The sequence below is a fragment of the Balaenoptera physalus genome, assembly GCF_965194825.1.
Source record: "Balaenoptera physalus genome assembly, chromosome: 8".
NCBI classification, from domain to species: Eukaryota; Metazoa; Chordata; class Mammalia; order Artiodactyla; family Balaenopteridae; genus Balaenoptera; species Balaenoptera physalus.
Window position 1 is genome coordinate 63752815 of NC_138887.1, and position 26168 is coordinate 63778982.

The 26168-nt window shown below is 34.7% G+C and overlaps 1 protein-coding gene and 1 long non-coding RNA gene across 6 annotated transcripts in view; both read left to right on the forward strand.

Moving 5' to 3' along the window:
* Positions 1-26168, forward strand: part of LOC309665639 — a 272601-nt gene that overhangs the window by 146924 nt on the left and 99509 nt on the right. The gene's annotated exons all lie outside the window — the stretch shown is intronic.
* The window catches only part of SEM1 (SEM1 26S proteasome subunit), a 294022-nt gene that overhangs the window by 2400 nt on the left and 265454 nt on the right, over positions 1-26168 (forward strand). For 2 of the 5 annotated variants that reach the window (XR_014266491.1, XM_082472198.1), the window contains exon 2: positions 15250-15343. Coding sequence is in view for 3 of the 5 variants with exons in the window: in XM_082472198.1 (XP_082328324.1) it covers positions 15250-15343 (94 nt within the window). In the remaining 2 variants the exon portion in view is untranslated. Of the gene's footprint in view, positions 1-15249; positions 15344-19895; positions 19995-21115; positions 21311-26168 lie in introns of those variants that run through there. The other 3 variants (XR_014266492.1, XM_082472200.1, XM_082472199.1) reach the window with 3 other exon arrangements.

The window sequence follows — 26168 nt, forward strand, 5'->3', positions numbered from 1 at the left end:
TGTTTTGAATCTTTCAGTATTTGAGTTTTCAGATCAGTTATTAGTGCCCTGAATTACCAAGTCCTTTGCCTTCTTTGGAGATTCTTTTTCTTATGGTTGTCTTTATGGTAAATATGCCATTGACAAACTCACCAGTAGATACAACTTAAAATTGCCTGTAATCATCTGTTCAAGCTAGAGGAGGTCTTACTTTGAGTGGCCCATTGGGTCTCTGTGCTCCAGAAAGTGGATGATGTCCATTGTCTAGGGTAGCTTGCAGTTAAGAGCCTGTTAATGAAAGCATTACTGAAATTATGTATCCCTGGTTTGACTAAAGAATTGTATATTTTTTGAGGGTGTTGTTGCTACATCTCATTCCTGATAAGAACTTGTTTGGTAAGATGTCAATTCAGTCATTATAAGGAAGGGGAATTTCTGTTTTGAAAAGGAAACTAAGATAATGTGTTTTCATGGAGACTTCATTGTTTCTTCTGAATAGCTCTTCTTCAGTGTGAGGTGTAACATGTGGGGTGATTTTCTGAAGGTGCAAAGAAACAAATGCTCCTTTTTTATCATTTGGACTGTGGATCTGTGTTACATTGGCAGTTCCTCACGATTCTAATTGGTGGGTGTGTGATCTGGTCATTAAGTAGGAACTGTTGAAAATCATGTTTAGGATCTTTGTGAATTCCGCAACTTCTTGACTATTTAAACTGATTGAGTATCAGATTTATTGGAAGACATTCGACGTTTTGGGAATGATTTAATATAATTTTGGAGGCTTGGCATGGTTAAAATTTTAGAACTGGAAAGCAACTTAAAAGTCTTGAGAAAAAAAAAAAAAGTCTTGAGAAGCTAGAACTTGTCAAGATCATACAGCTAGGTTAATAGTAGTAGGGTGGGGCCTAAAACTGAAATACTCTATAATTTATTTGAAACTTCAAACAACTTTTCAAATCAGACATATATTGAAAAGGTATTAAAATATTTTCATTTATCTCATTTCTCTTACAATTAGAAGTGGATGAGAGTGAAAATGGGAAGAACAAGTGGGCCTTTAATTTCTTTTATTCTGTTCTTCCTATGCCAGAATTGAGAGATTTCTTTCCTTTTTTTGAGGGAAAGAATATTTAAAATGAACCTGAGTTTGCCTTCAGAAGCAATGGTGTTTACAAGAGAATACTATTATACTAAGTAGTTTATAATTTTTCTATAATCACTGGAACTGCTGTGTTATCTGAAGCAGGCTGGTGGTTCCCTAATGCTGCTAGCATTCTGGAATAACTGAGGTACTCTCGCCTGTGCCTAACAAAGTAGGACATCTTATATTGGTTTTTAACCAAGGGAGTATTTTTGGCTATCACATTCACTTGTCAAGTGAGAAAGTAAAATAACTGCCAGCATATAGTGGGTAGAGGTCAAGGATTTTAAATACTTGCTATGCCTAGACCAGTCCTGCACAAGGAAGAATTGTCCTGTGAAAAATTCCACTGAGAAATATTTATGTGAACATTGGATACCAACTGGACTAAATCCTCAACAAAAGAGTTCCTTGGAATCTTAAATGTAGAAGGTAGATACAATTAATACTGACTATGTCAGATACTGTACTAGTCAGTTTACTTATAACCAAAGGGGCTTTGGTGTTTTCAGTTATTAAATGTAATATAGTGGACACATAAATAAATAATAATGTCACATATTTAAATTAGTTGCATGGTGGTAGCAAGAAATGAAGAATTCATGTTACTAAAATTTTTTAAGATAAACGATAAATATAATGAATGATAAAGTGCCTATTCGATGTCCATTCATGGTAGTCATATGCAAGAAGAAAATTTTTGAGCTCCAGGATGGAATAAGCATGATGAATCTAGGATCAGACCTAGGTTCAAAATCCACCATCCATCAACTTTTTTTTTTCCCTCAAAATTCACAATGGGGCTTCCCTCGTGGCGCAGTGGTTGAGAATCTGCTTGCTAATGCAGGGCACACGGGTTCGAGCCCTGGTCTGGGAAGATCCCACATGCCGCGGAGCAACTGGGCCCGTGAGCCACAGCTACTGAGCCTGCGCGTCTGGAGCCTGTGCTCCGCAACAGGAGAGGCCGCGATAATGAGAGGCCCGCGCACCGCGATGAAGAGTGGCCCCCGCTTGCCGCAACTGGAGAAAGCCCTCGCACGGAAACGAAGACCCGACACAGCCAAAAATAAATATAAAAATAAATAAATAAGACCCGGTGCAACCAAATTAATAAATAAAAATATTTAAAAAAAAAATTCACAATTTTATATGTTGTAGAATATGAATACAACAGAGAAGTCATTACCACCAAAAAGGTAACAAATATATCCATCACTCCCAAAAGTTCACTGGTGTCCCTTTATAATAATCTCTCCCTGTCAGTCCTCTCCACGTCCCTTCCCATCCCTAGAAAATCACTGATCTCCTTTTGACATGATAGATTAATTTGCATTTTCCAGAATTTTATATAAATGGAATCAGACAGTATCTTTTTTTTTTCCTCAGGTATCTTGCACCCAGCATCATTATTTGGAGATTCATCCATGTTGTTGCATTTATCAATAGCTTGTTCCTTTCTCTCGCTGAGAAGAATTCCACTACATGGATATACCACAATTTGTTTATTCTTTCACTTTCAGATGAACATTTAGGTCATTTCCTGTTTTTTTCCAATTACCCGTTTTTTTTTTTTCCCTTACAAATAAAACTGCTATGAATATTCATGTAGAAGTCTTTGTGTGAACATATGCTTTCATTTCTCTTGGTTTAGCACCTTGTAGTGAAATGACTGAGCGGTACAGTAGGTTTATGTTCACTTTAAGAAACTGCCAAGCTGTTTCCAGTGTAGTTATACATTTTACATTCCCACCAGCAGTGTATGAGGGTTCTAGTTACTCTACGTCTTTGTCAACACATGGTCATTTTAATTTTAGACATTCTGATAGGTGTAATGATATCTCATTGTGCATCAGTTTTTAACTTGTCGACTTGTACTAGTTACTTAAATCCTTTAAAATATTTTTGCAGCAAAATAGATAGGATAATTTTACAAGTAACTGCTTATTTAAAATTTAAACCTATAAAAAGGTATAAATTAAAAAGTGAAAGCACTGTTTCTTGTCAATTTTCCCCCAAAACATTTCTTATGCTCCAGTATAATCACTGTTAAACAGTTCTTTCAGTGTCCTTCCTGAATTTATATATATGTACACATATATATATTTATTTGTGTGTGTTTGTATATATCCTCACAAAGGACCATGTTACATATAGTTTTTCTACTTTTTACATTATATATCTTAGACATGTGTTCACATTAATATAAACATCTACCTCATGCTTTTTAATAGTTGTGTTCTACTAGTCCATTGTATGCACAATAGATAATCTATAAATATCTATTGATATCTAGGTGGTTTTAGGTTTTTTGTTTGCTTGTTTTTATGTTTTTTTTTTCTGTTACATAATATGTTGCAGCGAATATTCTTACATCTTACATCTTTGTTTTTCTTATTTATAAGATAAATTCTTAGGAAATTGCCAGATCAAATTGGCAGGTTCATTTTAATTTTTTAATATAATTTTTATTTTGAAATAATTACAGACTTACAGAATAATTGAAAGTACAATACAAACAACCTTTTTTTCCATGAGCCAGCCTGATGTTCATCACCCCTAGATATTTTAATGTGTATTTACTACAAAGACATAACCTCAGTACAACCATCGAAATTGGAAATGAACACACGGATATATTACTATCATTTAATCCATAGGTCCTTTTCAGGTTTCTCCAGTTGTCTTAATGTCTTGATTAAGAATCATGGATTACATTCAGTTGTCATATCTCTAGTCTTCTTCAGTCTAGAGCAGGTCTCTGTTTGTCTTTGACTTTTGTGATTTTGACACTTTTGAAGGTTACAGGCCAGTTATAGAATGTTTCTCAACTTGGATTTGGCTCACGTTTATATATGATTCGATTTAGGTTCTGCACCTTGGCGGGAATATCATAGTAGTGATGCTGTGTTCCCATTGCATCCTGTCAGGTGAAACATGATTAGGTGAAACATGATTCTCATTTATTCCATTGCTGATGATGGTAACTTTATTAAGGTAGTGTCTTTGAGACTTTTCCATTGTTAGATTACTGATTTTCCTTTTGTAATTAATAGATATTTTACTAGGAGGGACTTTGAAACTGTGTTACTACAGTTTTCCATTCATTATCAAACTTCCAATTTATTCATTTATGTATATCAATATAGACTCATGAATTCTCATTCGATGGGTTATAATTTGTTGCTATTATTTATTTTGATATTCACATTGTCCCAATTTGTACATGGGGAGTCCCATCAAGCTGTCTTCTGTGACCTTTGGACATGTCACCATCATTCTTTGTGCGTTTCCTAGCATTCTGACACAAGAAGGTATTCCAAGCTAATCTTATACTTTTCCTGTTCCAGTCCTGGAATCAGCCATTCCTTTAAGGTGCATAGCTTTCAGTGGAGAATGATATTTGGAAGGTAAGATCTTACCTCCAGTTGTGCTAATGGCTTTTGGGATGCTCTCAATGGAAGGAACTAGGAAATAGACAAATGTATGTACATGTATACACTTTTACATCTATTTATGTATGTGTTTGTATAAAACCATGAGTTCACATAGATATCTCTAATTTACAGTTCAGCACCACAGGGCTCATTCTAGTTTTTTCCCTTTCCACATTTGTAACTTTCTTCCCCAGCAGTGAGAAACCTGGCTCCCATTATTGTAAATATTGGGTCATTGTCTATTAGGTCATCCTCCTCCCTAACCAATGTTTGTTGTCCCCTACACCCACAGATCCCCTCCTTATCTCACTTGGGCTTCAACATTTTATGCTAGGCCACTGTCACTTCTCCTTACTCCAGCATTGGATGGTTTCTTCACTCTGTCCTGGCTATGACACACCAACCACACAACACTGCCCCTCCACAGGAATGCCTTCCTGGCTCTGCTTGGGCTCTGACACCTCATTCAGGACCGGGTGCATTTTGAATCTTGACATATTCTCAAATTACCTTTTACAAGGGTTACACAAATTTCCATCTACAGTTCACCTTTTACCTGCACTCCATATTAAACATTTTAGTCATTACAAACCTGAGGGATGAAAATGGAATCGCATCATTTTGATTTGGATTGATTTCTTTGAGCAGGATTGACCATTGTGTTTTTCCTTTAATTGTTACCTTCTTAATCCTCAATTCCTTCATGTAATTTGTGGATAATAATTAGAGTCATGTAAGGATTGTATGATTGTATTAGTCTGTTTGAGCTGCCATAACAAAATACCATAGACTGAGTGGGTTAAACAATAGAAATTTATCTTCTCACAATTTGTAGTTTGGGAAGTCCAAGATGAAGGTGTTAGCCTGTTCAGTACCTGGTGAGGGTTCTCTTCCTGGTTTGCAGACTGTTGCCTCTCACCATGTCCTCACAAGGTGGAGAAAGAGAGCTCTCTGGATTCCCTTCCTATAACAACACTAATCTCATTATGAGGACTCTACCCTCATGACTTCATGCAACACTGATTACCTTCCAAAGGCCCCATCTCCAAATACCATAACATTGAGGGTGGTTAGGACTTCCTCATATGAATTTCAGGATTGGGGGACACAGACATTCAGTCCATAAGAATGATATATGTGTAAAGCATGTAGCGTAGAGTTTGGCACAAAGTTGGTATTCTGTGAACACTAGTCCCCTTTTTTTCCTCCCTCCTTATCTACTTAGGGATTTGGATTTTGCATGATGTTTGGTATTTATTTAATTTGAACCATTTTCAACAAATATTTTGTAATTTTTAGATGTATCCAAAATTAAGCTTGTTGAGCTTGTGGGTTTTTTGTTTATTTTTTAATATTAAAAACTTATAAATTAAAAAACATTGTCAAAAGTTTTTCCAAAAGTACTTTAAAAAATAGTTTGATTATTCATATAAAATATAAAGATACATAACACAATAGTATATATTGTTTAAGAATGCATACAAATGTACAAGAGGTATAGAGATACAGTGGAATGAACCTCCCCCCTCACACCCAAATCAACATACTAGTGCTTGCCAGGGGGTTGTGAGAGGTGTGACTCAGGATATTAAACAGTAAAAACTACTTTGAAAAACTATTTGATTAGTTATTTAACTGGTTCAATGGAATGAAGAAGCATTAAGCAATTGTGACTTAAATGGTGTTCATTGTTATGTAGTAGTGTTGTTTTTAAGCATAACTTATTGAAAGATATGAACAGTGAAAACAATGAGGGGAAAATAAAAGTTTCAAAAACTATACTTACACTCTTCTGAAGTATTACAAATTTACCAGATATCTTTTTTCCAGTTTTGTGCTCTGTTATTGGTGTAATGCTTGGTAGAAATGGTATCTTTATTCTGCAACCTGTTTCTCTTTTTACCTCCATCACCCCTTAAGTTTCCTTGGAGTGATTAGCCCATCATAAATGATTTATTCATTCGATATATGTTTGTAGAGTGCTTCCTGTACATCTGGCACTGAAAGGTGCAGAGCGAGAATGATTCTAGCTGCCATTTATCGGTACGAAGTGCTTCAGGTACATTGTCTTATGTAATCCTCATAGCAGCCTTATGACAGATTTATACTTGGGGCTCAGCAAAATAACTTACCAAAGACAAAGTTAACTAGAGGCTGCACAGAGGCAAATTTGACTCTTTAGGTAGGTATTTGTCTTTGGACTTAGTGATATAAACGTCAATGGAGATCAGTAAGTTTTCATGCCAGACTTGAGCTTTTTAGTATTTTGCAAGTGCTTATCCTAGGAGGGGGCACTCTAAGCCTTTCTCTCCCCACCCCCAAGTAAACCAGAACACCTTTGCTTTTGACTGTCTTTCTGTTGGGTTTCTGGGTAAGATTTCACTTGGTTTCCTTCCAGTGGAAGGCGGGGGGGGTGCGGGTGGTGGTGGTGGTGGTGTGGGGATTAAACCACTGATAGTAAAGTGCAACAGCAGCTGAAAAGAAGGGGAAATTATTTCCAGTTGTGTACCGCATGAGGCAGCAACATTTGAACAGAGCTTTCAAAAGGTAGAAGTGTAGGAAAGGGGTTTCCAGAAAAAGGGAAGAGGAGTAGATGCTTAGAGGTGGAAGATCAATGTGTATGTGTATTTTATTTGGCTGTGAAATAGTAGTTGTAATTACACAGGTAGTTTGGGGCCTAATCATGGAAAGCTTTAAGCCAAATGACCAGTTTGGACTTGATCCTTAGGTAGATGAGAAGTGGGGGGTTTTTTGTTTGTTTGTTTGATATGTGTATGTTTCCTTTAGGCAATAGGCAGTTTAGGAAAAATTAACCCAGCAGAATTTGAAAGGATAGAAAGTCAGGGAAGCTAATTAGCAAATTGCTGAAATAGCTTAGGTGAGGACTAAGGGCCTGAAATAGGTTGTTATTAGGGAAGAGTGATGCAAGAATAACAAGGGAGCTTTGGCAGCTATTTTGATAGTAAGGAATCAGGGATTGTGATTTTGCACTTGCATAATTAATGGAAGACCGATGGTTGAGTTCACATTGGATACTCTTTTTTTTCTTTTTTTAAAAATTAATTTATTTATTTTTGGCTGCGTTGGGTCTTGGTTGCTCTGCGCGGCCTTTCTCTAGTTGCGGCAATCGTGGGCTACATTTCATTGCAGTGCGTGGGCTTCTCATTGCAGTGGCTTCTCTTGTTGTGGAGCACGGGCTCTAGGCGCACTGGCTTCAGTAGTTGGGGCACGTGGGCTCAATAGTTGTGGCTCGTGGGCTCTAGAGCGCAGGCTCAGTAGTTGTGGCTTGTGGGCTTAGTTGCTCCGCGGAATGTGAGATCTTCCCAGACCAGGGCTCGAACCTGTGTCCCCTGCGTTGGCAGGCGGATTCTTAACCACTGCGCCACCAGGAAAGTGTCCTACATTGGATACTCTTGCCTCAGTAATGTGGAGGATCAGAATGAGAGAATCAGTATGAGTGTAGGGCATGAGTGCTTGGAAAAGATTAGAATAACTAATGGCTTTGAGGAATTTTATAGAATTAGAAATAAAAGCACTAATCAACCAAGAGAACCAAAGTCAGCATGTTTGTAGTGGAATCATTCTGATATATATAAATAATATATGCACACACACACGGGTGTGTGTATACATATGTTTAATTATTGATGAAAAGAATTGTGTTTGAACTTCCTTTTTTTAAAATGTAAGAAAAATTATAAATGGTTATGTAAGTCGTTTTGGACCTCTGTTTCAGACTCAGAACCACAAACAACTGAAAGTTCACCAATAGTTTGGTAGCAACATCGTTTAACACTTGCTTTTGGTTGTTTGCTCTGAAGTACCCCACTGACATTTTTGGTCCTTGCTGGCGAAAATATAAGTATAGTACAATGGTGCTATGCTAGTAGTGATTTCTTAGCCACTGAATAGACATTAGATTTCTAGGGTATATAGATGTATTTGTATCATGATAATCTACAGAAATGAAATTTTATAAAAAATTTTAATCTGTTTTATACAGCTTAAGCAGGAACATGTGTAAATTTATCTCAGAATGACTAGATTTAGTGTGGCTTTATTATCATATTTATCAGTGTAATGATGCTATTTGCAGCTATTGCTGTTTCACCTATAGCGGTGAATGTACAATTTAGAACTTTTTTGAACTTTCCTTTGTTTCTTTTATATTTTTCTTCATGTAATGTTCTGTATATACATGCACATTTTTTATTTGAAGCAACTTTGTTGGAGATTAGTTTATTTATATTCAGAGTATCTTTACTGTTAAGGAATGAATGAGAGTTTGATGCTCCTGAAAATCGCTTTAAAATAGAACATTTGCAACCCTATTTGGTATAAATAGAATTTCCTCTTTACTTTTCTCCAAAATGGTATACTTCATACTTTGAAGAAATTTCAGAAGGTATGTTGGAGGGTGGGGGAGAATAAGTACTTTTAAAAACATTGAGAGAGAACAATTTTTCACACTTAAATGTCAAGGTGATACTTAGATGAAGTATGTGGGATCTTTGGTAACTCAGATTTGTGAAATTTAAAGCTAGTCAAAGATGTAATTCTCACTGGCAGATGTGAACAAAGTCAAATTTGGGGGCAAAGTCTCAGATAATTTAGAATTGCTAGACACTTATGTATTAGGCATCTGTTATTGGTTATTTCCAATTTTGACTTCTTAAAATATGGTAATTTTTTTTTACCAGTACACATCTGGATGCCTGCACACTGAAGTAAACACAGCTGTGGTTATTTAAATGATTAATCACAATCCTGGCAATGCATTTAGTGTTGAAGATAAAGGGTGTACTTTATAGTCATCTACGTATTGAAGGAAGACATTAGACATAAATCAGGTATCCTTGTTTGATTTTATTATTTTGCCCTTTTAAAAAAAGCTGTTTCTGGGTTTAATGCTTTAAAAGTAAGTGATTAAATAAAATTGCATGGTTAACAGTGCAGTGTTATAATTGAATAGTAAAACACAGTTCAGAGATGTTTTGCAAGAGAAGTCTGCCAGATCCAGAGATTACAACAGTCACATGTTTTTTATGTTCCCCTTCATTTAGTTGAGTTTACATATATTGTAGTTTATATATATTGTAACATGTATAATATGGAGGACTTATAAGTGTTGGAAATAAATTTGGGGATGTTATACCCTATCACTTAAACTTTTACATAATATAGTTCAGTACATTCATAGTTAATAAAGAAAATCTTTAAAGTTTCCACCTAAAATAGATTGTAGATTCTGGTTTGTCTTTGTATGCTCAGTAGTGTCATAATTGTGAAGTACTGTATAATAATGCGAAAGAAATACAGAGCTACTGTCATGAATCTTTTTGTGTGTGTGTTCTACCTAAAATTGTTTTTTTTAAATAAATTTATAAATTTATTTATTTATTTATTTATTTTTGGCTGTGTTGGGTCTTCGTTGCTGCGTGTGGGCTTTCTCTAGTTGCGGCAAGCATGGGCTACTTTTCGTTGCAGCACGCGGGTTTCTCATTGCGGTGGCTTCTCTTGTTGCAGAGCACGGGCTCTAGGCGCACTGGCTTCAGTAGTTGTGGCACGTGGGCTCAATAGTTGTGGCTCGTGGGCCCTAGAGCACAGGCTCAGTAGTTGCGGCACACAGGCTTAGTTGCTCCGTGGCATGTGGGATCTTCCTAGACTAGGGCCGGAACCCTTGTCCCAGGGAAGTCCTGTACCTAAAATCTTGCTCATAATACTGTTTTCCCTCCATTCATGAGCCAGTTACGCTTTCTTGGGACTTTATTTCTACCTTCTTCCTTCTCCTTTCCTTGCCATTAAAGTAACATGAGATGGTTGTTACCAGAGGGAGAGATACTTGATCCTTATGCTAAATGATCATCAGAATTCAACTTGATAAACTAAAAATTGTACCAGTTTTAAAATTTTAAAAAAGATACTGTTCAGGGACTTACTTCCCTGGCAGTCCAGTGGTTAAGACTCCACACTTCCACTGCAGGGGGCACCAGTTCAATCCCTGGTCGGGGAACTAAAATTCCCGCATGCTGCTGCGAGGCCAAAACCAAAAAAAAACAGAAACAAAAAAAGACTGTGTTCAAACTCGTATTTCCCATATTACGTAAAGAATTTGATTGTTTTTTTTTCCCCTAGCCTTTATGGAGTTAAGGATTGGACCTCCTACAAAATAAGTTATTGAAGCTGTTATGTTTTTTGTTCTAGATTCTCTGAGACAGTCGGGTACAAATTAACAAGTATGTTTTTTTAGTCTCTTAAAGTTAAAAGAATTAAAGTCAACTTGAAGATATTTTAATGACATCAGTAATAACAATATTGAAATCAACTTTTTTTTTTTTTTGGCCGTACCATGTGGCTTGTGGGATCCTAGTTCCCCAGCCAGGGTTTGAACCTGGGACCTCAGCAGTGAAAGCACAGGGTCCTAACCACTGGACTACCAGGGAATTCCCTGAAATCAACATTTTGAATCAAGTCACAATTAGATTAAAAGTTCCTGTGGGCCCTGTATTTTTATTGTTCTGGAAAGTGTAGGCTTACAAGATTAGCAGAGAAATGTGAAATAAATATTCTTGTTTTTTATATTTCTAACTTGAATCTTTTGACATTTTATCATTTCCTTAAAAATTTAGGAAACTGGTTAGTTAGAAGTGGTTCAGGCTGATGTGAGGCTTCGTGTCTTAGAACTTTAAAGTTCAATTGTGACTTGAGTTATGTCACCTTCTTTACTCAAGAGCATATTATCCAGTCGTAACGTATTCAAATTATTTTGTGGAACATTAAGCTCTATTAGATATCTTTATAAAGATTCCTTAAAATATCAGTGAAACAAATATTTCGTTTGACAATTCTTATTTCTAGGCTCAACCCAAGTATATTTAAAGTCTAGGATTTGAGGTTGTGAAATAACGGTAGAAAAAAGTTAATAAATATTTTCTTGTAAGACATCTTCACTTTCTGTTTTTTTGGTAGTGGTAATGGTGGTGGTTTCAAAACAAAGAGGGGTATGCTATACAGTGATCTCTAAGGCTATCTCTGTTTCCAAAATTCTGTAATTTTAAATAATCTTCGGTCTTAGCCATTTTATAAAAACTTGAAGTATAAAGACAAACTTTGCTGCATTGTTTTAATGAAATAGTTTTATGTGAATTTTTTATACTGGAATGCTTAGTGTCATTAAAACAAATCAAGAAACAAAAACTCCTAAGCTGTCCATTAATATTATTAGATAGCTCAGAACTGTAGGTTATAGGAAGACTGGAGGGAATGGGGAGGAATAGCATGATTCACTTGCTATAAAAGGGATAATGGATTGCATTTTTCCATTGTAATAAGTTCAGAGTACAAGAAGCTGAATTTCTATGATTTGAAGTGTTTTATTTAATTTTAACTTAAAAAATTAAAATCATGTAGTTGATTTTTGATGATTTAGTATTAGGGAAATATATCTACTGTTTGAGCCCCTTTTTAATTTAAAATCTGATCTTAGCCTGCAACTTGTACTATCTTTACATAATGTTCCTCTCTTGTATACTTAATGCTGCAATTTCTGCCCCTTTTATTTTTGCCTTAAAGTAGTTCCCTTCTTTCTGAGATTTCTCTGCTCTTAGAAAAACAAAAAGAAAATTTGTATACGACAATGTACATACTAAACAGTTTATTATTGATAGCAATGGCAATATGAGAGTAACGGTACTGTTTTATCCCTATACCTAATGATTAACTCTTGACTTAACTAAGTCACTTTGCTCGTTTATAAAAGTTCAGAAATGTTGTTTTTTATCTTTAGCTTTGGAAATAGATATACTATATTTCTTTTTTATTTGGCCACACCGGATGGCATGCGGGACCTTAGTTCCCCGACCAGGGATCGAACCCGTGCCCCCTGCATTGGGAATGTGGAGTCTTACTCACTGGACCACCAGGGAAGTCCCCAGATATACTATTTTTTAAAATTTGGTTGCATTAGCTTTCTCATCGCTCTTCCGTAGACTGAAGGAAATCCTAAATGTGATTTCCTTTACTTTAACTTCTTAATCTACTCTCATTATAAACTATAGGCGGATTCATAAATAGAATAAAAATTTTCAGTTTGAAAGGTACTTCTATAAGAAAGGAGAACATGTAAGGATATCTGTAGCCCAGTCAACTTAATTTTGAGATGTAATTAATACTTAGTATTGTTAAGTATTACTACTGTTGAGGACCTCAGAGAATAGTATAGGATTTGAATTTAGATCATTACAATATTTCCTTTTTGAGAGTAATAATATTACTGGGAGATATAAGAACATTTAGACCAATAAAAATCAGTATTTTTGATTACTGAAAGTTTTTATTAATGAATATACATTCACTACCCTATACCAATGATTAAAGTTGAGTATACATTTGACTGAGCTTCCTAGCAACCTGAAATAAATTGCCTAAGAGAAACTCTCATCTTTTCAGGCACTAATATCTTAAAGAAATTTCCCACATGATCTCTCTTCAGGGAGCATTCAAACAGATGATCGCAAGTCTCAAAAGTATTCTTATAGTAAATACAGTTGAGAATTCTACATGACTCATTCATAATACAAGATATTGTTATTCTCTTCTATCTTGAAATATATACTCTTGGCTTCACTGAAACCACACACTGCCCTCTGTTTTCTTGAGATTGACCACTCAGAGGAAGGGAACTTGAGAAACGTAGTTCCATTTACCCAACATTTTTTTGAGTGTCTACTATGTGCCCAATACTCAGCTACAGACATTAGAGTTGCAAATTTAATAAAATGTGCTTCCTACCTGAATGTTTTGCATAGTTACTTACAGGAATGGTGGTCATTTTGGGCATCAGTGGAAGAGGGTACAGACTGTAAGATTAGAGAGGAGGGGACAGAAAGAAGACCACAATAATAGTCCATGAAGGGAGTAATCCCTCCTAAATTAACATAGTGGCAGCAAGAATAGGGAGGGGGAGACTATAACTGTAGATTCTTGAGCTGAAATCGAAAGGACATAATGAATGGTTATGAGAGTTGAAGGAGAAAGGATAGCTAAGCTGCCTCCCAAATTTCTGGTTTGGGGGGACCAGGTAAATGGAGGTACTTTATTATATTCTTAAATCATGATGTTGACATATGGCATTTAAAATTTTTTGTTAGATACATAATGTAACGAATATAATACCCATATGAACCATTGTTGAATACCTTTAAATCTATATGTGCTTTATAAGAAAAGCCTAGATCATACCTTTTCTTATTAACTTCTTTTTTTTTTAAAGATCGAAATGTTCTTAGCTATGTTTCTAATAAGTAATTACTAAGATGAAGCTACTAGGACACATTTAAGAGCATGTGTAACTTATGCTTACTGTTTTTGGAGGGGAGGGGATCAAGCAAAATACACAAGGTCTGATTTAGAGTTCTGTTGCATCTTTCACAACCAGCTGTCGTGCATATGCACAACAGGTATTGTTGTGGCTTAAGAATACAAAGGTAAATAAAAGAGTTTTACCCTTAAGGAGCTCAGATACTAGTAATGGACATAGGCATATAAACTGATAAATATGATTGTACAGTATGTAGGTGCTGTGATAGAGATATACACAAAAGAGGGGACCTAATCTCTGAAGGAAAGGAAGAGAGGGAATCAGGAAAGCTTCCAGAGGTGATTTCCAGACTGGTTTTTTTAAAACTATTTGTCTCAGATTTTAATTTTGAAACTCAACCCTATAGAAGTTTTAAATAAAGGACAAATGGGGGGAGTGTAATGGGTGAAGGGATCAAAAGGTACAGACTTGCAGTTACAAAAATAAGTCATGGAAATGTAACGTATAGCATGATGACTATAGTTATTCATACTCTATTGCATGTTTGAAAGTGGCTAAGAGAGTAGATCTTAAAAGTCCTGATCCAAAAAAAAACTTTGTAACTGTTGGTGACAGATATTAACTAGACTCATTGTGGAGATCATTTCTCAGTGTATACAAGTATCAAATTATGTTGTATACTTGAAACTAATATAATGTTATATGTCAATTATACCTCAAAAAACAAGAAGGCACCAAACACCCATGTTTCATCAGTTGTTAACATTTTGTCATATTTACTTTATTTCTATCATATGTATGATAGACATGTATGATATAAAATATATTTCAGAAGCATTTACAAGTAAACTGTCAACAAAATGACACTTGATTCTTAAATATTTCGGCATGTGTGTCTTAAAGAAAAAGGACATTCTCTAACACAATTTTACAACCATGTTTAAGAAAATATTTGGTTTGCTTTTTGTTATCTGTGTATGAGTTATCTTTTTTTATGTTTAGCAGTTTTGAATTCCAGGCCAGTATCGTCCTGCTACTCAGCTTACTTTTCTGTTATTGGTGCTGTGTTTTGAAAGATTGTGTAATAGACCTTATAAAAATTATCAGCAAAGTAAATATCCTCCTGAAGTTACAATAAATTTTCATAGCAAATAGAATTTTTTGTATTAACTACTGTTTTAGATGATCTGCAAATTCAAGAATTGAGAAAACGAGATAGCATCAATTGAGATTTAAAGAGGAAGATTACCATTTCTCATAGATATGGTTTTAGATGTTTTGAATTGAGAGAGTTCAGTAGCAAGCTTTCTGAAGTTTTTGTATTTATGGAAATAATGTATGAGAAATATTTAGACGGCATCTGTTTCTGTTTTTAGACTGGGCTGGTTTAGATGAAGATGAAGATGCACATGTCTGGGAGGATAATTGGGATGATGACAATGTAGAGGATGACTTCTCCAATCAGTTACGGTAAGTTTTAAGCCAAATTTTTATATAGCTTAGTATTAATTGTAAGCATGGAATATGTAACTTTATATGACAATTGCCTTTGAAACAGATTTTCGAATTATGAAAAGTAAGATATATTGCCTCATCTCCTGTGTTTCTAAACATGAATACTTCGTGTAATTGCATAGAACTTTTGTTCTTTCTAGTCTCTTTATAAAAGTAGTTAAATAGAAGCATATTTGCTATTTTTTTAAATCCTTGTACGTTTAATTCTGTCACTGTTAATTTTCTATCAATATTGAACAACTCAGCAGAAATTAGAATCATAGAGTGCTCAGACCCAGTGTATTGGTGATTCCCAAACTGGAATGGAGATTGAGGTGTTGGGAGTGTATTTTTTCATATTCACGTACAAATCTACCTAAAATGATTGATTGATTATCGATTGATTGAAGTAAAATTTATATAATGTAAAATTAATCATCTTAAAGTGTACAATTTAGTGGCATTTTGTGTATTAATAATGTCATACAACCATCATCTCTATTTAATTCCAAAACATTTTCAGCACCCTAAAGGAAACACCTTATCTATTAAGCAGTCGCTCTGCATTCCTCTCCTTCTCCAGCCCCTGGCAACCACTGATCTGCTTTCTGTCTCTGGATTTTCCTGTTCTGGGTATTTCATATAAATGGTATCACATAAATGATCTGTATGTCTAGTTTCTTTAACTTAGTATAGTGTTTTTAAATTTCATCCATGTTGTAACATGTATCTGTATTTGGTTCCTTTTTATGGCTAAATAATATTTCCTTGTATACATAGGCCACAGTTTGTTTATCCATTCATCGGATGATGGACATTTGGGTTGTTTCCAGCTTTTGGCTGTTGTGAACAGTGTTACAGTGAACATTCATTTACACGTTTTTGTTTGAATATCTGTTCAGTTTTGGTGGGATTTAGTGGAATTGCTGGGCCATATTGTAATTCTGTTTGACTTTTTGAGGAATTGCCAAACTGTTTTCCACAGCAGCTGAATAATTTTACATTACTACCAGCAATATAGGAAGTTTCTAACCTCTCCACATCCTCACCAAAACCTTTTTTTTTTTTTTTTTCATTTTAACCATCCTAGTGGATGAACTGGTATCTCATTGTGGTTTTGATTTGCATTTCTTTAATGACACTGATGAGCTTCTTTTCATGTGTTTGTTGTCCATTTGTATATCTTTTTTGGAGAACTCTCTGTTCAAGTCCTTTGCCCATTTTCAAAGTTTGTCTCTTTGTTGTTGAGTTGTAAGAGTTCTTATTTATTCTGGCACTTATGGGACATATTATCTAGATATTTTGTCCCATTCTGTTAGGTTGTCTTTTCACTTTCTTCATAGTGTTCTTTGCACAAAAGTCCAATTTATCTACTTTTTAAGAACTCATTGCCAAATTCATGGTAATGAAAATTTATCCCTATGTTTTCTTCTCACAGTTCCAGAATTTTAGCTATTACATTTAGGTCTTTGATCCATTTTGCATGAATTTTTATATATGGTGTGAAATAGGAGTCCAACTTCATTCTTTTGCATGTGGATATCCAGTTATACCAGCACCATTTGTAGACAATTCTTTCCTCCCTCATTTTGTTTTGATTCAACCCATACATTATATGTCTTGGCCACAAAGATATCTGTGTAAACTATCACTTGCTTTGCTCAAACCATGATATAGAAATTCTATTGCAATCTTTTAATTTCCTAGTCTCTAGTACATTTTTCTAAAAAGTAGTGAGATAATTTATACTAAATTTTTTAAATTTATTTTTAGTAGTGATACAGTAGCTTTTGTTCTAAACTGCATTTTTTTATGGGCTCAGAAACCCTACATTCTAAAGACTTTTTAGTATTTTGCTGGAAACTAATAACATTTTTACCCATCTCATTTCTCCCCTTTTTGGACATAGTACAGTTTGCTTTTCACGGTTATTCTGGCTCTTTTACAATTCTCCATGATTTCTCAAAACTGCTGACTCTCATTTTTTTCCTTCTTTCAGTACTCTGAGATGTAATTATTCAGGCCTTGAAACTTTAAACTACTTTAATGTAGTTTGGAATTATCTCATCTGTCTTAATTTTCAATTTTGTCTTAATGATGTTTTTCTTTCTGCAGTTTTATGGACAAGATAGAGCAGTAGCTGTTGAACAGTAATCTTGCTTTTTCTTTAAAATCTATTCTGAGCATTGGAGCTCTCTCTTCTCATTCTTCTTTAGCCATATTTGGCTTTCAAAAGCCCTTTTTGTTCTTTTTACAGATCTCATTCCATTCTGGGATTAAATTAATTCTGTGTGTACAAGTTTTTGCCACTTTCTTTTTGTATTTATTTTAGGTTTATTTTGCCACATCAGAGAAAACCTTGCTGCCTTTTTTTTTTTTAATGCATCCCCTCTTTTCTTTCTCATTATAAACATATGCTGTTAGAATACTTATTTTCAGACCTTACAACTCTGTTGATCCCTATTTTGTGTTTGATTTTAATCATGTATCAGTTTTTTCTTTTTGTTATCTTCTTGAAATTTTTAAAGTTGAGACCAAATGAGTTTTCTTCTTTCACTATTCAGAAGAGTCAAATTTCTCCCAAGTGGCTTTTGGGGTGAGGGTGTTTTTCATTAGTCAGAAAATAGCACTGTTCTCTTAACAATTAAATCAAGACATTACTGAATACTTTGGTTTTATTAGGGGACTTTTAGTAGTAAATGTATTCATAATTGGATTTCTTGTCACTACTGCATCTTGCCTTTTTATTGGTTTTGGAAATAGAACATTATCCTTATATTCTTTGTGGCTTGTTGGTTTTATAATATACCTCCATAGTGCTCTTATGTTCTATGTTGTGTTTCTGCCTTTAGGTTTGTGGATTTTTTTGAGTGTATAAATCTTGATACCTCCATTAGTGAATGAGATTTTTCTTTTTATTTCCCTATTTGTGTTGTGAGTTTTTCTTTTTTAAACAAAGTTTTTGATGTATCATTAGTGCTGTCAAGTAGAACTTACTGTAGTTATGGAAATGTTCTATAAGCTGCACTATCCAGTACAGAAGCCGCTAGTCACACATGGCTATTAAGCACATGAAATGTGGCCAGCACAGCTGATAAACTGAATTTTTAATTTTATTTAATTTTAGTAAATAGCCACATCTGGTTACCATATTGGACAAGGCAGCCTCAGATAACATTTATATTCTTGCTTTTAAATACTGTCTTAACAAGTCTCCTGCAAAGATGTTCTTTTCAGTCTTTGTAAAATGCATCGAGGCCCTTAATGTGGTATTATAAACCATGGTAAAGAACATGTCTTGTTTCATTATTTTGGCCGTGCCGCGCTCGACTTTCGGGATCTTAGTTCCCCTACCAGGGATTGAACCCAGGCCCGGGCAGTGAAAGTGCTGAGTCCTAACCACTGGACCGCCAGGGAATTCCCAAAACATGTTTTATTGTTTTCTCATATGATTGAGTCCTAATTCCATCTAAATTTAGAGAGGCAGTTTATACTCTAGAGTCAGTCAGATTCACTGAGTTCCAGCCCCTGTCTGCCTCTTACTTAGCTGTATGGCCTTGGCAAGGACTTAGCCTTAAACTTTCCATGTTTCTCTTTCAGTGTAATTTACCTTCAACAAGTAGAAGTACAAAGAAGGCCAGCAATGTTTCCATGTAACTAAAGATCATTCTGTTTTTACTGCTTTTGAAACATTTGTTTATGTACGTATCAGTAGAAATAGGTAGGATTATGAGATTTTTTTGACCTGTATCACATTTTACATAAAAATTCCCAAAGGCCAATAATTCCTGATTTACCATGTCAGATATAGCCAGTGTCACATAGCAGAGTAGTTTCTTGGATAATAAGAGTTCTGAAACCTACTAGTGGCTGTTAGTCTTCTTCTTGTTTTGTTGTAAAAGGAATGCTGCTGTTTTTGTTTCAAATAGTGTATATTCACTATGTGTGCCCTATGATATCTTTCCAATTATGCTGGATTTCTTTACTTTTTCATCTCTGTTGGATTTTTCCATTCAACAGGCTCATGATATTAGTGTTTTTGTATTGTTTTGTACTTAGTGGTGTTCATTTATTTTCCTTTTGGTTTCTTACAAGTCCTAAATTCTACCAAAGAACTTTTCATCTTTTCTAAGAATTTAGCTAATTGAGAAATATCTCATACTCTCCTTTGTGTTTGTAAACAATTTATAAATGTAATTGGTCACCACCTCCTGTCATGAAGGCAAACAGAGACACAAACTCGGATGGATTTGGTAACTTATTACCTAAATCTTAGGTTGAATTTTGGGGTTTTTTGTTGTAAAATAAGAGAAAGTGAATAATCTACAATGATTTTGTTAAAGGCAGCAGAAGTATTGTTTAAGAAAGTTTAAAATTACCTCCGTTTTAAATAGGAAACATATGAAGGACAGGTATTATAATCTTTAATTTCCTGGGGAGGAGAGGACAAAGGAAGCATTTTAGTTAAATTTAGCAAAGGAGGCGGTAGAGTCAGAAACTTGTGCTGATCTCTTGACTCCTAATCCAGTGTTTTACCACCAGCGCATACTGTCCTCTACACCTGAGCAGAAGACAAAGATGATTCATATGAATAAGCTCTGGCCTTAATATTATTCATGGACTTTAGGTCAGTATTTGTATTATAAATATCTAAAAATTTTAAGGAAGTGAAGGAGTTTGGGGAAATGAGTAATAAATATTATACATTGTTCTTACCATGTATTTTTTGCATCGCATTTACATTGGATAGTGTGATAGTGTCTAAGCGAAATTATGCTTGAGAACAAATGTCTTTTTATCTTAGATGTAATGATGTAATCATGCTTAACATTTGTACAATTTTATCATAGGTTGGTCCTCACATAATTTTATTGTGAACTTTTATAAAATCAGAATTGTGGCAGAAAAGTTGCTGGTGATATTTGGAATGGTAGTTTAAATAACTGATATTGATTACAGGGCTAAACCTTTTTGTGCAAATGTTTATACAAGGCAGATCAACAATTGCAGTTGACATTCTCAAAGTATGACTGAAATTTCAGGTTGAAAAAATTACTTAAAATTATAAAAAATATCTTTTTAAAGTGTTTATATTTATGCCAGTATACATTTTTGAGATTTTTATCCACATTTAAAGTTAGGAAAGTAGTCTTGTTTAATATTTTATAACTTATTTATTATATTTAGTCTACATATATTTAATACAGAATAATTCTCACACACCCTTAAATTTGATTAATAATTTTTGTTTTATTTAGGGCAGTATATATGTCAATATGAAAAGCGATCTGTTTGTTGTTCATGTGTAAATAACAGTATTGTAATTATAAAATCTCTGAAAGTTTGATAGCAGTGTCTAGTGTTCTTAGCCATATGGTTAATGATTCTTAAAATTTATGTTTAAATATTTATTATGAACAGAATAATTGTACAGTATTTGGAAAATATCAATAATTCTCTCACATTTCTTCCATAAATAGATTTATCAGAAAAATAAGGAATATAAAACATAAGTTTACTAATGGGAAAACCAAATTTTATTAGCATTATGTTGATTCACATCCAATTTCCTTCTAATATAGATTTCTTTTTAGGAACTAAAGTAAAGCTATTTTGTAGTATTTTAAATTGATGTTTAGGATTATTAGCTCAATTATTTATTAATTGTGTTATTTCTAAAAATCATCTGTTTCTTTAAATTATCATGAAGAATGTCTAGTGATGTTGTTCTTTTGTGTTTCTTTATAGAGCTGAACTAGAGAAACATGGTTATAAGATGGAGACATCATAGCATCCAGAAGTGCTGAAGCAACCTAAACTTGAACTGTTTACTAAATTCTAGAGCAGAGAACCCAGGATGGGACACTTAAAAAATGTTTATTTCATTACCTCCTTGGATTTATTTTTGTTTTTGTAACACAAAAAATAAATGTTTTGATCTAATATTGGTTTGGTTCAGAAGTCTTGATCTTTTGACTCTCATCATTAATTTTCTCATACTATTTGTGATTTTTCCAGAGCTTTATTATAGACAGCAAAATTTCCTATTAATGAATTTTTTTTTTTTAATGTTAACTGAGGCTCCAAGAGGTTAAATGATTTGAGGCCAGAATTCATCTGATTCCAAATTCAGTACTTTTCTTAAACCACATAGACTAAATGTTGGTCTTATTTATAAGGTATTCCTTTTAAGTTACATTTAACCTTAATTTCATCTGTATTTTGAAAGCTTAGACATTTACTGACATTTCTAAGGTGACCCTTCAAAACCTGTGTTTTTAAAATATTAATCATTTTAAATTGCTGTAATTAGTTCCTAAGCCATTAATAATATTAATAGTTGATAAAGTATTATTAGTTGTTAAAATCCAGAGTGGTTTGATCACACTTCTAAGAATGATGTCTCTGTCAAAACTGGGTAAGTGGGCTCAAGATGCTTTGTTAACATGTGCATATTCTCAGATACTACAGAACAGATTCAATTAGTACAATTAAGTTTCTGCACAGTGATTACTGTTTCCACATCTACTTTTGTGAAGGGGGAGATTTAATTTGATTGGTAAAGGATTCTTATAAGACTTAGAATGGAGCTAATATATACAGTTTTAATTTGGAATATTTTCAAACTTGAATGTGTTACTTATTTAGAAGTAGAATCATTGGTACTGTGGAGTAATTTAAAATCTAAAAGTTATGTAACATGATGTAGTATTGACACCAAAATAGGAGTTGGGCACCTGAAATATAATTTAAGGTATGCCTCGAAATGATTTTGAACATAAATAAGTTTTCTCCTATTAAGACAAGCATGAATCTGCCTTGCCTACTAGATGGAACTACTGGATGATCAGATGGAATAAAGAATAAGAAAGAACTTTGAAAATTATTAAAAAAAAACTTATTTTTTAAATCATATAATGAAGCACAGGCAGCCATACTAATGTAGCATTTGAAGAAATATTCTAATGTATATTTTCTCACTATTCTGGTAAGCGGTTTACAAGGGCATTGTTAGACCCCATACCACCTTGACAATGTCAGATTAGTACCCAGAGGGATGGCCACTTCATATACCTTGAATTTAAATTGGTGAGGTACCATTCTGAAACCTCACAGGAATTGGGCAGAGGTTTTAATGGGTTATCTCTAGTTTTTCAGTGTTTTGTCAATAAGTTTTCAAAACTTAGTTTAGGTGGCTTTCTCTGTTAAGGATTGAATACCTGAAAATTGATAGTTGGCATCAGGATGATGAAGCACATCATTGGTAGGAAGTTAGACTAGCCAGGCAGCTGAAGAAAATTATTTTTATGGGATTTTACAGTTAGTAGATATTCTTCAACTTTTGATCTTCACAGTGAACCTGTGAAGCAGGCAGGAAGGGCCTGTCTATTGTAAACATCTCATGAAATAGAAAACTGGGTCTCACAGAAAATAAGTTAAGAAATGAAAGGGTCCAAGGTTGCATAGCCAACAGTTGTCAGATGTGGATTAGAACCCAGGTTTTTTCCTTGTAATTTTGTAATTTTCCATAATGACTTAATTCAATTTGAATCATTTTGAATTCAAATTGTAGATGTAATAATGGTCAGTATTTTTCATCAGGCCTTAGATTAAAATTGTTGCCATTGGATGCCATGTCCCTTCATACTGTTCCCACTGAATATTTAATTTAGATGACTATGATAATGAGCCAAACTCTCTTTTGAAAGATTGTATAGTGTATTAATAATGCTTTTTTTGTGGCATGTCAAGATGTGCCCTGTATTTTTTAAAGATATCCATATCTTTTTTCTCCCACACTTAACCTTAAGTTGAAAGAAGGAACATCTGCCACCCTTTGGCAGTGAGCTAATAATTTGCACTACTCTCAATCCACCCACATATATGACATTGAAGAGTTGGACTAGAGTTTTCTAGCTACCTTAATGGCTCCTGTTTTACTCCACTTTTAAATCTTGGTATGGGTCCAGACTCTGCCCTAGGTCCACTTCTTGCTCTATCCATATATTCTCTTTAGTAATCTCGTCTGGTCTCAGTTGCTTAAAACAAACTCTGATTTGATTCTCTATTCTCAGTCTTGGCCTCTCCCTGAAACCCCAAACTCATAATCATCTAACAACTCCATCACCCATCCAGTGTCTAATGAGTATCTTAAAGACAACTTGCTGAAAACAGAAACCTTGATAATCTTTCTCAAACCTGATCTTTTCTCTAGTCTTTTGCATCACAGTGGGTGCCCCCTTTTTCCCAATGCTAAAGCCAGCACTGTTAGAACTGTTCTTGAATCCTCTCTTCTCCCAGTATTCAATCCCTTGACAAGCCCTGTCAACTCCATCCCCAAAGAATATCCCATGTATTTAATATCGTTGCCTGCCTCCTCAACATCTATTTCCCCCTTCCTCTTTTCTAACAAATATTCATATTTCCCCCTCAGGTATCCATCCTTCATTCACATAGGCCATGTGACTCAAGGCAAGCCAACCCCATTCCCAGTTCATCTCCTATACAAATGAATGAATGAGGGATGGACAGGCTTAATAAGTGTGGGCCAATGAAACAATGGGCTAGAGTCAAATGGCAAAGAGGAATTCTGGCTCTTGAAATAGCACATGAAGTGAGGCTCTCTCTCTGGATATGAATAAGGGAGCAACTAGTCTCAATTGCTACTGGCAGTCGTCTAACAACCATTCCAGTTTGAGGGTTAAAATGATTAGAAAATCTGGAAGAACATGGTCTTATGATGTCATCATTGAACCTGCTCTAGCACTAGGCTTCCTGAAAATAAGCCTATGAATTTCTTTATTTAAGACATCTTAGGTTGGGTATTTGGTTTCTTAGCATATCCAGAATCTTATCTACTTCCTCTTACTAATGTCTTAGTCTAAACCACCACCATCGTTGACTAGGATTTTCTGCAATGATCACCTAACTGATCTCTGCTGCTACTTTCTCTGCCCTATAGTCTTGTGGGAAAAACAGAGGAATCTTGTTAAAATTTACATCCTGTCACCCCTTAAATGCCATCAAGGGCTTCTTAAAGCAGCATAAAATCTGAAGAATAAGTAAAAAATCACCTAAGCAGAAAATGATTACATGTAGTTGCTTGAACATGCCCAGGGACCTTTGTACCAGTTGTTCCCTGCAATGCTTGCCTTCTTCATCCTCACAAGTCAGGCCTTCCCTAGTCACTCAGTCTAAGGTATCCACCTAGTCGATCCGTAAGAGGTTACCAGGAAAAAAATGCTCTTCAATAATACTTGATTTTTCCATTAATGTTGCAATGCTAATGTTCAGAATAGTATGTTTTCAGAAAGCAGTGGTGAATGATGACCAGAATATTGACTTGGTATTACTCTCGCTGTAGTTGTCTTGGGAGGCTGATGGACTGCCAAAAAGGTTAATGCAGGATAAATTTCATTTTATGGTAGATATGGTTTGAATCCACTTGTCAGGTTGAATCACTATATTGTTATTCCTTTTGTTCCACAGATGTCATGGAATTAAATGAAGTTTATACTTCTGCCCTTTTTGTTACCCTTTGGCTACCGTTTATTATTCAGCAATTATTAGAACAATATCAGTAATGGCAATAAGGTAGGATGACATTTTAGAGTAAGGTAACTATTAGATAGTCTTATAGTTTTTTCCCAATGAAGATAATATTTAGAGTTATAGGAAGGACCATTACTAACATTGTAGTTGTACACAGAAAATTTAAAACTATCTAGATTGTTATCTGCACCTGAGCCAGCATACCTTTATTTACAATGTAATACTGTATATTTTTCCTCTTGGTTATTGTTTTTATTCTTTGGTTAGTTTGTTTTGTTTATTATTGGTCTCCTGTTTTAGGTTGTGAATTCTTTAAAGGTAGAACCCCTTTTGTATTCATCTTAATACCTCCTTGTCTTAGTTTGGGTTCTCTCGGAGGCAGACCTAGAGATAAGGATTTGAATGTGAGTAGTTTATTACAGAGGTCACAGGGGAATTGGGAGAGTGAGGCAAGAAATGGAGGGAAGCTAATAAAGTGTATATCAAGCAAGTTACAACCTTAATTCTACCTGGGAATTCTGGGAGGCCGTTTACAACATACCACAGTTACTTGAACCAAGGGGCTAGTGGGCCAGGGTATTTACCAACTCCAGTCAGTCATTGGTTGAGGGTGAGTCTGAGAGAGGGAAATTGTTAATTCTCCAGTAACTTATGGTTTGGCCCATGTGCATGGAGAGTTCATTTCTGGCTGCCAGGGAAAAACTTCAGGCAGAATCACAGCTGCTGACAGTTGGAAGTGAGGCTGTCCTCCCTGGAAATGGTAAGTGATGAATGAATAAGGGCAGGGCACTGACAACATCTGCACATCCCTAGGCTATACTTGATGTGTCTTAAATATTTACTATAAAGTAAATCTTGAAACCATTGATTAGGAGATCAGAAGAAGCATTGGCAGAATCAGCATAGACCAGGAAGTAGAGTAGAGATATCTTTTAATAATGAGAGATGACTTTTGCCTTTCTTCTTGGTTATCAGACACAAATCCATATACTAAGTCATGTCATCTAATTGGTTGTACCAATTCAAAACTTGTATCCTGGTACAAGAGGTCATTAGGATCACCAATGACAATGAAATATACTTTTAATTGTTACCTCCAGGGAAAATGTCCTGCAGAAAAATTTTCATAACTTTTTGCTTTGACCAAAATAACGACATCATTGAAGTTCAGTAACTACTCAATAAATTGATCACATGAATCGTGTTTATATTTTCAAGATTAATCTCTTAAGGTAAAATAATATGCTTT